The sequence below is a fragment of the Pelophylax lessonae genome, assembly GCF_965119305.1.
Source record: "Pelophylax lessonae genome assembly, chromosome: 8".
Taxonomy (NCBI): domain Eukaryota; kingdom Metazoa; phylum Chordata; class Amphibia; order Anura; family Ranidae; genus Pelophylax; species Pelophylax lessonae.
The window spans coordinates 61,836,872-61,849,953 of record NC_138775.1 but is presented as its reverse complement, the minus strand read 5'-3'; the positions used below and the strand labels follow the sequence as shown (position 1 = coordinate 61,849,953).

The following is a 13,082-nucleotide window of genomic DNA, read 5'->3' as shown; positions in this document are numbered from 1 at the left end:
GTCATAAGTGAATATGGGACATATATCCGCGATACGGTTTGCAGTCCGAGCATTTTTTAATGTGGTTTCACTCGCCGGAAGTAGTATGTATGCGGTATATGCGGACGTAGCGTCCAGGCAGAAGCACTATCACAGGCGCTGACGTCTTGAGAACTGAAGTTAGAGAGTCCCGTTCGCTTCCGGGTCAATGGCGAGTGCGCTTAGTGTGCCTGCGCCTGTAGCTATACAAATATCGGCCGACCGAGCTGCGCACACACGCTCTCAGTGGAAGTCCTTACGACGAAACGCGTCAGGGCGTGTGTGCGCGGTCGCCTGAATACTGATGCCACGCTGGGCCACGCTACAGGTACTTGGAGAACACGGGACCGATGCAGCGGGGGTCACAGAGCGTGCATACTTTTACTGAATGCCTTTATTCTTATGCTTTTCTGTAAGTAGACATCTTGAGGGGAGAGGGGCTGATGTGTTTTGATTTTGTGACATTAAAAGTTGCGGAATTACACTATGTGCCCCCACTCTATTTATTTACATGATATCTTGAATGGAGTGTTGTATGAAGGCTATTAAATATCACATGGAACTTCGATCTGATGAATTTGGAGTCGCTTATTGGTGGATTGGTGTATCCTCTGAGGGAGAGTTTTGATAGATCATCTGGTGAGTTTTCAGAGAAAGGGGGGATCACCGGTGATTGGTGGAAGCTCGGTGGATGATTAAGAGATCCTTCACACCCTTTCCCTGTGTTTTGGACTGTGACTCACTTGTATTGATTGGGATTAGAATTCCAGACTCAGTCATCAATTTTTCCATGCAGGAGTGACCTTAATACTGTGATCAGCAGAATATGTTCATTAGCGCTGCTAGTGTTGTAGATTTATCTATATGGTTTTAGATTATCTATTACACCTTTGTTCTATTATTAAATATAATAAATAGAATTATGGTTACCTCATTTTACACCTGCAATTGCTTGCTCTAACCCTGAGCCTGTGCCGCTGGATTCAGATAGTGCTGCTGGGAAGAGTCTTGCAGAGAGAGCATGTCATTGCCCTCCACTATGCTAGCGTCTATGTCTTGCACAGGGAACTACAGTTCCCATGATTCAATGGGCAGTGGACAGAGGCAAAGATGGGACATGGGAAAAGCATAGGAGGGGCATAGGCGGACTGAATGTGAGAAGAGTGGGTGAAGCCTTGGCATTTCTTCTAAGTTGATTGACACACTAGGGCATTCTAAGGAAAGGAAGCAACACTCCCTAATGACGCCGCTGCGCTATAGTCTCCTCAATAACAGCATAACGCAAAAGGGGACAACGGAAAGAGTTGGAAAATGAGGAAGATGTGTTGTCTCCACAATAAAGGAAGCAGGTACATTTCTCTAAATACGTGCATTTACAAGACAAACAAACACAGACATATTTTACATCCTACTTAGTTTTATCACATTATGGTTTTTAGTTTTCAATCTTAGTTCTACTTTAAGAAAAAAACCTACAGAACCTATCTTGTTTGTAACCCGGGGGATGTCTTATTATATTTTTGCTTTTACACCTCTTGTGAAATTTTGGATTACGGCTCACCCCCTTGCTAGGCACTCATCACCACCACTTTGCTGTCCCGCTGTGATCTCAACATAATGTATCAGGCATATGTGCTACAATCGCAGACTGGTACTCTTGCCCACACATCCCCTGCATTTGGTCATACGATCGGATATTAACAGGCCAAGAGCAAAGGACATATTAGTAAGCGTTCCTGCACTGTTACATAGAGTTCACAGTGGGGCATTTAATGTAGCATAGGAACCAGCATACTCCATCCCCTTGGTTTCTAAGCTATTGTGTTATATCTGTCATCTCTATTGAATGAAGCTGTCACCAGGCACATCGGGGGTTATTGCAGGCATGGGCACCAGCAATTACAAGAAAGCATTCCTGCGCATTTTCTAGCCTCCGTTATCTGTGTCTGCGTCAACCCCTGATGTGTCTGAATGAGAACTCCATTCATCTGTAAAGAATAATGGAAGCTATGGCAGCTGATTAAAAGGTTGTTTATCTGCACAGAACAGACAGAGCATTAACAGAGACACAGCTCATCATCTTTATGAAATGAGCCTAAATACAGGCAAACTATTTTCAGTTGATTGAAAACTGGGATGCTCCAAATGATTTCTTGCGTAAACCCTGAAAAGGCAAGCAAGAGAATTGGCAAATCACAATTTGCCTGGGAAGTAAAAGAGTGAGAATCTATTGACTCACGTCAAATGACCATAAAGTACAATGGGTGATCCAAAAACATATGGGAACATAGCAGGTACCAAATACTATTTGCCCAGTTCCACTTTGTGCTATCCCGCCACGTTTTAAGAATGATAAAATTCCCCCCACTTAGGTGGCACATACCTTTATGACGAGTCCCATAATTGGCAGATGCAAAGTCTTCCCTGGCATAGGAGGGGGCCATCGGTCTACATCACTGCAAGCTGCAGAAAGAAGAAAGGAAAGGGTTAGGCCTAGGTTTAGAGTCAGTTTCAAAGCGGAACTAAACTCGCTCACTCAACATTAAGCATTTTTAATCTATATGCTGCTAGCATAAGTAAATTACTAGGAAGGTAAATTATACCTTATAAAACATTAATATTATGCTAGGTGTATATGTGTGTGGATATATAGTGGATATATATATATATATTTTTTTTTTTTTTTTTTTTACATTTCTTCATTTGCTTTCTGATTTCTGGTCTAGGCCAAAATGCTACAAAATTATCCCAGCCTTCATAGACATTTTTTTCTTTCATCTGGACGAGGAGCTTTCTCAACTAAGCACACCCTCCTGCCTACATGCCTGAGCTAAGGGCTGATGGATTCCAGGAAGTAAATGCCACATGGATCATCTGACCTCACTCAAGATGGCCACAACTAGAAATATAGGGTGGTATTTTTTAAAGGGATTTCTCAACAAAATGGAGACATTGATGGATAGGGGACCTTGCTTTGAAGAATAAAACAGAATTAAATAGTTGGTTAGGTTGTTGGAGTCTGTACATTCTTTTGTTTTATGTGAAGTCATAGTTACATAGTAGGTGAGGTTGAATAAAGACAATAGTCCATCCAGTTCAACCTGTGTAGGTGTGTGTGGCCGTAATCATCTCACATAACCCTGAATGTTCTGATCCTTGAGATGTACGTCTAAGAGTCTTTTGAAAGCCACCATACTTCCCGCAGAAACCACCTCTTGTGGTAGAGAATTCCACAAAGTCTGCCTAATCCATCTGGATATAGTCACAGCAGATGCAGCCAAACCCTTACAAGATCCCTCAAAAAAAAAAAAAATAAGAGTCTGATTTCCTAAAGGTCTCCGTGGCCAACCGGTTAACCCTGATCGCCCAAATCATATCCAGAGATTACACATTACACAGAGTGCAAGGCAATTTCCTTGGGATGTTTAGGCTAAGGACAGAGTGAAGGTGAAACTATGTCTTTATTTAAATGGAAATCAGACACCACCGCAGGAAGAAAAAACGAATTAGGTTGGAGAACCACTTTATCTCTGTGGATGACCAAATAAGGCGAATGACAGGAAAGTGCCGCAAACTCAGACACTCTGCGAGCAGAAGTAATAGCCACCAAAAGGTACCTTCTGATATAACAAAGGCAGAGATATGTCCCTATATTCTCAAAAAGAAGCTTTTGAAGAATAGACAAAACCAATGTCAAATCCCACGGAAGCAAGGGGGATCGTCTCGGACGAGCCATATGACACACCCCTTGAAGAAAGGTGCGAATCAAGGTATTAGCAGCCAACGGGCGTCGGAAGTACATCACTAAAGCCGACATTTGGTCCTTGATCATGCCCCAAGGTCAAGCATTGCACAACTCCTCTCTGCCAGAAAGACAAAGCCCTAGCCACTGAAAAAAAGGCAAGGGTGCAATTACTGTGATTCACATCATGAAATATACATCTTCCAGGTGCAAAGATAATTATTTCTGGAAGTCGCTGTTCTAGCCCCCAGCAGGGTAGAAAGCACAGACTCAGAGAAACCGCAATCTCTCAGCACCTGGCCTTCAACAGCCATGGTGTTAAAAACCACAACCGTAAAGCAGGATGGAGGATCTGCCCGAGACAGCAGGTCCTCCCTCAAAGGCAACCGCCAGGGAGGCATGACGACCATCTTTACCAGAGCTGCGTACCAAGACCGACAAGGCCAGTCTGGAGCCACCAGAATCACCAAAACTTTCTCCACCACCATCCTGCGGAGAAACCTCAACAACAGCTGTATCGGAGGGAAGGCATAAGTCAGCCGATACTGGCTCCAAGGAGTTACCAATGCCTCTGTGGCATCGGCCAGAGGATCTCGAACTCTGGCCATGAACCTTTGCACCTCTTTATTTAGCCGAAAAGCAAACAGGTCGACCTCCGGGGTCCCCCAACAGACACACATGAGAAGTAATACCTCTGGATGAAGGGACCATGCCCCTGATGACTCAGGTAATCTGCTTGCCAATTCTCCACTCCCAAAATGTGAACTGGGGAGAGAGCCGGAACCTATCCTTCCACCCACGTCAGAATCTCAGCCACCACCTGGGCCACCCGGGCACACTCTGGGCCCATTTCATGATTGATGTAGGCCACAGCCATGGCAGTGTCTGATTGGGTCCGAACCGGGAGACCGAGCAGTCGATTTGTCCATAGATCAGACAAATCTCGATTGCTCTGAGTACCAGAATATCGATTGGTAAAGAAGACTCCTCTGTCGACCAGACTCCCTGGGCACAGGGGTCGTCCAGCACCCGCCCCAGCCCAACAGGCTGGCATCCGTGGTGACCACCATCCACAGCAGCGGTAGAAAGGACTTGCCCTGACTAAGAGCAACCTTTGATGCCAGAACTTCCAATGCTGCAGAAAAAGACACTATGGACTGCGAGCCGGACGTATGGGCAGTCGCACTGAGGAGGTCTGATGGAGAATTTACCACCTGGGATTCTATTTTGCAATGTGACAAAAAACTGTGCGCTGCCCCTTTAAATTCGCGATCACGTTTCGCACCGTCCAATCGCACTGTACTCGAAGTTACCCTTTGAACAGCGGCAGCTAGCAGAGTGCGGAGGGAATGCCCATAAATGACCCCCACATACTGTATCACCTCACAGAGGAACCATCAACTTCTGCAGCATGGAGAACTGAGCACAGGAAGTGACATCGATCCACAAGAGGCTGAAATGCCTGTGTAGTTCCAGACTACAACAAAATAGCGCCAATACAACTGCATAGGAAGCCCAGGAAAAATGGCCACATCACCTCACACACAGGGACCCGATGCCCACACCTAAGATTGCGGCCGAACGCTGCCATGCGGTCAGGACCCAGATACAAGGCCACACCAGGGACCTACCTAAACAGACCCCACAGGATAAGGCACCGTTCTATACCCCCCCCCCCCGGGCGCCGATTATAGCTCCCCCATGCGGGAGCAGGGAGGGCAGGGCCGGGATCCTGATAGGCCAGGGGGATCTTTTAGGAAAACAGGGTCCTATTATCCCCAGGAGTGGGCCCACATCCCCCCTAGAGGCCTCTAGGGACTTGGGGGGCTCAGTTTACTGACCATACCATGGAACGGATTGGCTCCGCTCTGGACAGACCACCTCCCACCCTAATTGGGTGCCAGCCGAGGGGTACGCTGTGACTCAGGACGTTCCAGGTCGATGCGTCCCGGCGAGACATCCACTCGCAGGCTCGTCCACGTCTACAGGGGCTCAGTCGTGGCGAGGCCTAGTGAGGACTATAACCTGCTCACACTCATTGGCCAGGCTGGGAGACCATAATGATCTATATTATCCAGTGTAAAAATTCTTAAAAGAACAAAAAAACAGACCAAAGTCCCAGCAGGAAATTTAGGTCCTACTCCTTCACTAGGCAGCAAGAAACTGGCTTGTGGCAGAGTGTGTGTGGGGTTATGCCGTGAAGGACAGCCCCTGTAGACGTGTCAGTGAATTTTTTCCTGCCTAGTACTACTCCTATAGGGGGAAGCATAACACTACGGTATAAGAAGCAGCTGCACCTCTCAATGGACAATAGAGAAAAAGGGTTTACTCCCACTTTAATGTTGAAATGGATGTACACTAGGCTGTGCATATACTGCTATGTTACTGCTAGTAACAGACTGCATTGTATAAACTTGTTTTATTTTGGCCTTATTTTTACTTTATCAGTACCTTAAACATTTCACACACACCTGACTTAGAATAACTCTACTTTTGTTGGGGGGGGAAAAAACAATACCTCCTGGGTGATCAATGTACATTGCAAGGACTTTAACAAGCTTTGTTCCAGATTCCTACCTGTGTCTGCTCTGTAGAAAAAACAGTTTGTTGTCTGTAGAGTAAATCTGAATGGGAGTGACTTTTTCATTACCAATCAGATGATGCACTTGCAGTGTTCTAATGAGGACAGTTGGTCTGCATCCATTCTGAAGTGGGTAATCCTTTGGGATCTCACCAAAAATGATGTTTTTGTTGCACAGAATCCTTAAAATCAGACTTGTATCTTAGTGCAGACTTCTGGCAAAATCAGTGAGCTAATCAAACAAGCAGTAATCCAGGGGGCAATCCCTATACCAGCTGTGTTCAGAATGCCTCCAGGCTGCCATGTTGCCTTGAATGTTACAGAAAATGACAGCTCTGCAGATTGAAAATAAAGGCGCTTTTTGAAAATTTTCCATTACAATATGGGATTGTGTAGTGACTGTATGATATATTTTTCTTTCTTTTTAATTGGCTTTTTTTCCCTACCCCGACAAATGTGGCATTACCTTTTATTCATAGCTGCCTGATAGGTGCATTTGAAAAAAGGGGGGAAAAAAAAAAAACGTACTTGTACGCTGTCAGGCTGATGAACAAAAATGAATATGGTATGTGGTTTACAGTTTATGTGTTTGACATTAAACAGTAAGAAAGAATCCCTGTGCTGGCAGAATATGGGTCTCCAGTGGTTTGTTATGTCACATGTACAGTGCACCAGTCAACAAAACTGTTCCAGATACATTATCATTTTGATTAGAGTATTGTGCAGGTGCAGTGTCAGATTGCTGGAGACCCAAACTTTTGGGCTCTCTGTAGGAACAGTGCCTTAATCTTAAGAGCATTATAGGCCCCCTGGCAATGCAGTACACTGGGGCCCTGTCTACACAATCACCCACGAGAAAAAAAATGCATTGATGTCCTTATTAATTTGGGCATCAATTGTTTACAAAATGAAAGTGACATGCAGATGTTTTGGCTTTCTGAACATACAAAGACCATATTCATTTCTGCACATAAAAAAAGTTCATACTTACCCTGTCTTTCTTTCCTTTCTGTCATGCTGGCTTCTACAGCAGTGCCCCCACCCTTGCGGCTTGCGCTGTGGCTGTCCTGGTGTGTGCCTGTCTCCTGGCAGACCTTGGAAGCAGGCAGGCACCCCTGCTGCTGTGGGCACCTCTCCATGGCACGACCTCACAACAGTGCCAGGCTAACAGCAGCTTCCAAGTTCGGGGGCTGGGTCCGGTGAACACACACACAGACTGGACTCAGACTCGACTGTCCTGTGTGTGCCTGTTTCCATGGAGATGGACAGGCATTCCTGCAGTTGTGGGCTCCCCCTCCATGGCCCAAGTGGCCTGACAGCAGTGCAGGGCTGATAGGCGCTTGCCACCTGCTAAGTTCGGCAGCAGGATGCACACGGGAGTCGGAACTAATGCAGACATCCCAACCTGCAAAAACTAATTTCAGGGAGGTGACACTTGGCGCTCCCTCCCCCTCCCACCACCAATTTAACATAACTAGAGGATGATCAATCAGTATACAGAGGTTTACTTCTTCTGAGAGATATTAAAGGAACACTATAACCACCATGATCACTTAGTAGGAGTCAAACACTGCACATGCTGGGATACTTACAATTATGTGCTGGGGGCTAGTTGCACCCCTAGTACATGTGACTTACTGCAGGTGGGTACTGCTGGCTGTTACTGCTGGCAGGTACAGCTGGTGGGTACTGTTTGTGGTTACTGCTGGCGGGTACTGCTGGTGGTTACTACTGGCTGGTACAGCTGACTAGTACTGCTGGTAGGAAATGCTGGCTCGAGACACGACATCAATGGAGCGAGTGTAAAGCCCCGTACACACGTACTGATCGTCGGCCGAACGATCGGCCGTCTTTTTTCCAGGGCTGTCATGTCTGTTGAAAACTGCAAAAGACTGCACACGAATTTTGTCGGACAACAACAGCCGACTGCAGAAGTGATGTCATGTGATGGTTAACTTTCCTTGTCTTTTTTCTTTTCTGAGCATGCCCAGTCTTGCAAATCTGCTGTCTGTCGGCCGAAATCTGTACTGACTGGCGAACAATCGGCCGTTCTGGTGTTGGCCAACAAAAATTTTAATGCCTGCACAACAGATTCTGTTCGGCCAAAAATGCGCTGTCGGCTGTCGGAAGCATCATACTAACAAGCCTACAATCGGCCGATCGGTCGTCAGCCGAATATTTACCGCCGACAATCGGTTCATGTGTACGGGGCTTTAGGAACGGCGCTGCACTGGAGGAAGCATGCAGAGCCGATGCTTCCTTTATCTCTTGGTCTCCTCACAGGCGGAGTGCATTTGATATCACTCCGCCTGTGACTGTCCGGTCGGAGCCGGAACTATACAGGAATCATCGGCTAGATTCTGACAGCTCAGCTGACACAGAAAGCCGGGATATTGCGCAGCACTTGCAGGTGTTAGGGAGCCACAGGCCGCACGCAGGAGACTTGGGATGTCTGCAAATGGTTGGCCCGGGCTGGGTCGCTGGGGCCCCCCAGGCAACTGCCCAGCGTGCCCATGCGGTAAGACTGCCCTGTGTAGGAATAGCGGTCCGGTTCTTTTACATAAAGGTCACTGATTGTGTTTAGGACTATCAGAGCTGCCACAATAGTACTGTTTAAGTTTGGAACTGGAATTCCACTTTTTTTATCATTTAATCTCCTGGATTAAATTCGATTTTTTATGCCTACACCTTTAATAGACATTCTCAAGGGTGTAACAGAATGAAAAGTAAAACGGATGCAAAGACTGCTGATGACAGCAGAAGACAAGTTAGCCCACCTAGTTGGCTCATTTTTCTTATTATGAGATTGTTCTAAAGGATAGACCTTTGTTTATGCCAAATTCATTTAAACTGCCTGCAGCTACATGTGTGGGAATTTTCTCAAAGCAAACCTAGCTTGTAAGTGAAGTGACATCACACAGTAACAATGCCTATGAAATAAACAGCCCTTACACGGGATACAAATAGGATAAAACATTCTATTGTGTAAACCAGTTTATCACAATGCTGCATCGTTCCAGGGCATAATGGGATTTATATGAGGTTGCACTTCTGGGCCAAAACTAAGAGGCCAGACTAAATAGAGTACGGGTTACATGACCGACTCTTTTTGCCACCATGCTCCATCAGCGGTTTGTAAAAGGAGCCCACCAATGTTTAAGCACTTCATACCTGGGCCAATTCTGACATGTAAAAATCTGCTTTTTTTTTTTTGTTACAAAATTTTGAACCCACCAACCGCATATACACACACACACACACTATTATATATATATATATATATATATATATATATATATATTTATATTTTTTTTTTTTTTTTTTTTTTTTTTTTTTTTTTAGCAGAGGCCACCCACAGTCACACAGTATTTACGCAGAGGTTTTTCAAACGCAATTTAAAATAAAATAAAAACAACACTTTAATGAGTATAGCATCAAGTCAGGTAAACTCCTGGGATATTGATCTGGTCAATTAAGTAGCGGAGAGGGTTGGTAATCGGTTTCAGCTGCTTTGGTGTTATTGAAATTAACAGGTGCACTAGATGGGCAACAATGAGCCGACCTCCATAGTCGTCGCTCCCGGTTTCCGGGGTCACAGAGAAAGAGAGAGAGGAACAATGGCAGTTCCTCTCTCTCTGTTCTGTGCAGCTATCGCTGCTATTCGTATCGCTCCTGGGCACCGCAATTGGACAGCAGAGCCCAGGAAAGACAACTAGAGGGGGGTGAGACCTCCTTCTGCCACCCGCAGAAGTGTTGCTATTTATCTACTCAAATCACATCTGCTACAATTGGAATCACCAGCTGAAAAAATGTATACCAGAATGAAGGTGCAGGCATCATCCCGGTATATCTGCTCCAAACCAAGGATGTCCATGGACCTCCTACGGGCAGCAAGTAGTTAAATCAAAAATTCAATGGGAGCACTCAACTGAGAGTTGGGTTTCAAAGAGCACAGGTAAAAGCTTTGATTGAGTCACTAAGGGCTTGTTCACACATGAGGTGCAACAACATTCCCCTCTGGGTGATCTATATACATTTTAAGGATTTTAACAAACTTTGTTGAGGATTCCTACCTTTTGTTATTCTGAAGGAATAGCGGTTTGTTTGTCTGTTTCCATGTGGTAAGTAAATATGTATGGGATTGGTTTTAGAATTATCAATCAGCTGCTGCATCAGCAGGGCTCTAATGAGGAAAGTGGCTGAATCTGCATCCTTTTAGACGTGATTTTCCTTTGCGAGTATCTCACCAAAAATGACATTTTTGTTGCAGGAGATGCTCAAAATATGAATTGTATCTCTGGGAATAATTAAAAGCCATTCGTTCAAGTAGGAAATTACATCTCGGGGGGCATTTCGTATACTATCTATGTATAGAACGCCTCCAGGTAGCCATATTGGATTTTACAGAAAATTACAGCACTGCAGATTGAAAAGGAAAGATAATTTTTAATAACGTTCAATTACAATACGACTTGTGCCACAATTGTATGTGCTAATTGTACCCGCCAGCAGTAACCACAAACAGTACCCCCCTGACACCCCCCCCCCTTTTAACTTACCTGAGCCCTCATTCGATCCAGTGCCTGCACGTCTGCACCTCTTTTCACCCCTCACTTCCGGGTCTCGCTGGCTTTGCTGGGGCACTGGGAGCCATTGGCTCCAAGTGCGGTCAATCAAAGCCAGTGAAGAGGGAGCGGGAGGCAGAGTAGAGCCCCGTGGCCTGTGTCAATGAGAGCAGGAGCGGGGCTCGGGTGAGTGCACACACAAGTACCCCAATGGGAAGTGGCTTCCCAAGGGGGGCATTGGACAGAGGGGTGGGGCCTGGAGCGCCGGGGGGGGGGGGGACGCAAAAAGAGGAGGTTCGCAGTCACACTGTATAGATATATTTGTTATTTTTTTTTTTTTATTTACCTTGACAATCAATTTAATTTACCTTATTCTTGGTTCTGTAAAATTGCCTGCAGAATAAGCATGCACAGCTCTACAAAACCACAGTATGAGGGCAGTAAAAGCATACTTCTTGAAGCCTGTGCTGTGCAACGTGATCCCTTTCCTTCTGTACCACTTATGACATTAAAATCCATCGTAGGCAAGCTTAAGTTTGATTGGTGGTTGTGAGAAATTTTTAAGTATGGGCTTTTCTACGTATATCTGTCTTTATATTTATTTATTATATACACACACACAACCAGTCAAAAGTTGTAGAACACCTACATTTTCCAGTTTTTATTGAAATGAAAACAGGTAAAGTCCAGTGAATACCCTTAAATGGTACTAAGTGGTAAACTGCCAGGTGAAAAAAACTGTTTAGGTTAACAAAAACTAAAAAATAACGTACATTTTAAAATTATACAAAAAGATCTTTTTCAGGGAAGTAGTAATGGTTTAACAACTCACAGTTGTTCTGCAGCAATTGGATGCTCCGTTCACATATGCTGCGGCCACAACTCACAGCACGGGGTCCGGTGTGTCCCTGTTCAGGTGCGAATCGGGTCTGAATTTTTGCCTGAATTTGCACCTGAATTGGAACCAAAGATGCACAGGACCCTTTTTAAATATGGGCCGCAGCCGCCCTGGAGCTGTGTGAACCGGCTCCATTGAGAGCTGGTCACACTCTCCTGTCATGTGAATTGGAATGTGGAAAACACGCATCATATTTGCTTATGTGTGAACTCGGCCTAAGTAAACCTTTTAGAGTTTATGCTAAAACTCCTACAGGTGTCCCACCTTTTGTTGATTTACAATCTCTCGGTCTGTATAAAAGTAGTGTTGAAACAGACTGTTACTACATCCTAATAAGCAATATTTAGACAGTATTGTACAGCATATGGTAATATATAGCTCTCAAAATGGTGAGAAAAGGCAATTAATAAAGGAAAACACACAGACCATTACAACCTTTAAAAGTAAAGGTCTTTCCTTTAAAACAAATTGCAAAGAAAGCCCAGATGTCAGTGAGTACAGTTTCCTAAACCATCAAAGGGCACTTGGAAACCGGAGGGATATCAGACATGAGGAGGTCTGGCAGACCCAAAGCCACAACAGAATCAGAAGACAAGTTTCTAAAAGTGTGAGGAACCTTAAACCAGACGGAGACAGAAAGTAAAGTTAAAATCAAACCCTAAATGAAATGACAAAAATAAGACAGTTCAGGAAAGTAGTCAAAAACAGAAGCCAAGGTTTGGATTCTAGAGAAGGTAATCAGTCAAGAAACCAGAAGTCAGCAAAGTCAGGAACAAAAATCAGGAACAGGAATCGGAAGGGAAGTCAGCAAGGCCAAGTCATTACACAGGAGCACAGGAAGGAACGCACTTCGGGATCATAAACCACGCGAGGGCAAGGAGGAAATTAACTAAGCTGCCTAAATAGCAAGGGACTGGCTGTAGGCTTGACTAATGAGGCAGGTAAATGGTAACCAGGCAAGTCACTGTGGAAACAAGTGGCTGGTAATAAAGCAACAGCTAAGCAGCTTCTGAGCACTGAAAAAAAAGAGCTACCTGTTAAGTAGCAGGGGCACAGCCATGATATTGAGAGAAAACAGTTTGTGTGACAGGTGGGTTAGAGGACAGCAACTTCAAGTACAGCTTAATACTGATCAAAGGAAGCAAATCTCAGTTTCAACTGTGCAGAGAAGACTTGGAGTTGCAGGTTTGACCGGTCAAGTGGCTGTAAGAAAGCCATTGTTAATGGAAAATAAGAAAAAGAGGCTTGCTTGGGCCATGAAGCACCGCCAGTGGACTG

The 13,082-nt window shown here is 45.0% G+C and overlaps 1 protein-coding gene across 1 annotated transcript in view; it reads right to left on the bottom strand.

Moving 5' to 3' along the window:
• Positions 1-13,082, bottom strand: part of DENND6A (DENN domain containing 6A) — a 121,887-nt gene that overhangs the window by 60,872 nt on the left and 47,933 nt on the right. The window contains exon 7 of the mRNA XM_082265514.1: positions 2,402-2,481. Within this exon, the coding sequence (XP_082121640.1) occupies positions 2,402-2,481 (80 nt within the window). The remainder of the gene's footprint in view (positions 1-2,401; positions 2,482-13,082) is intronic.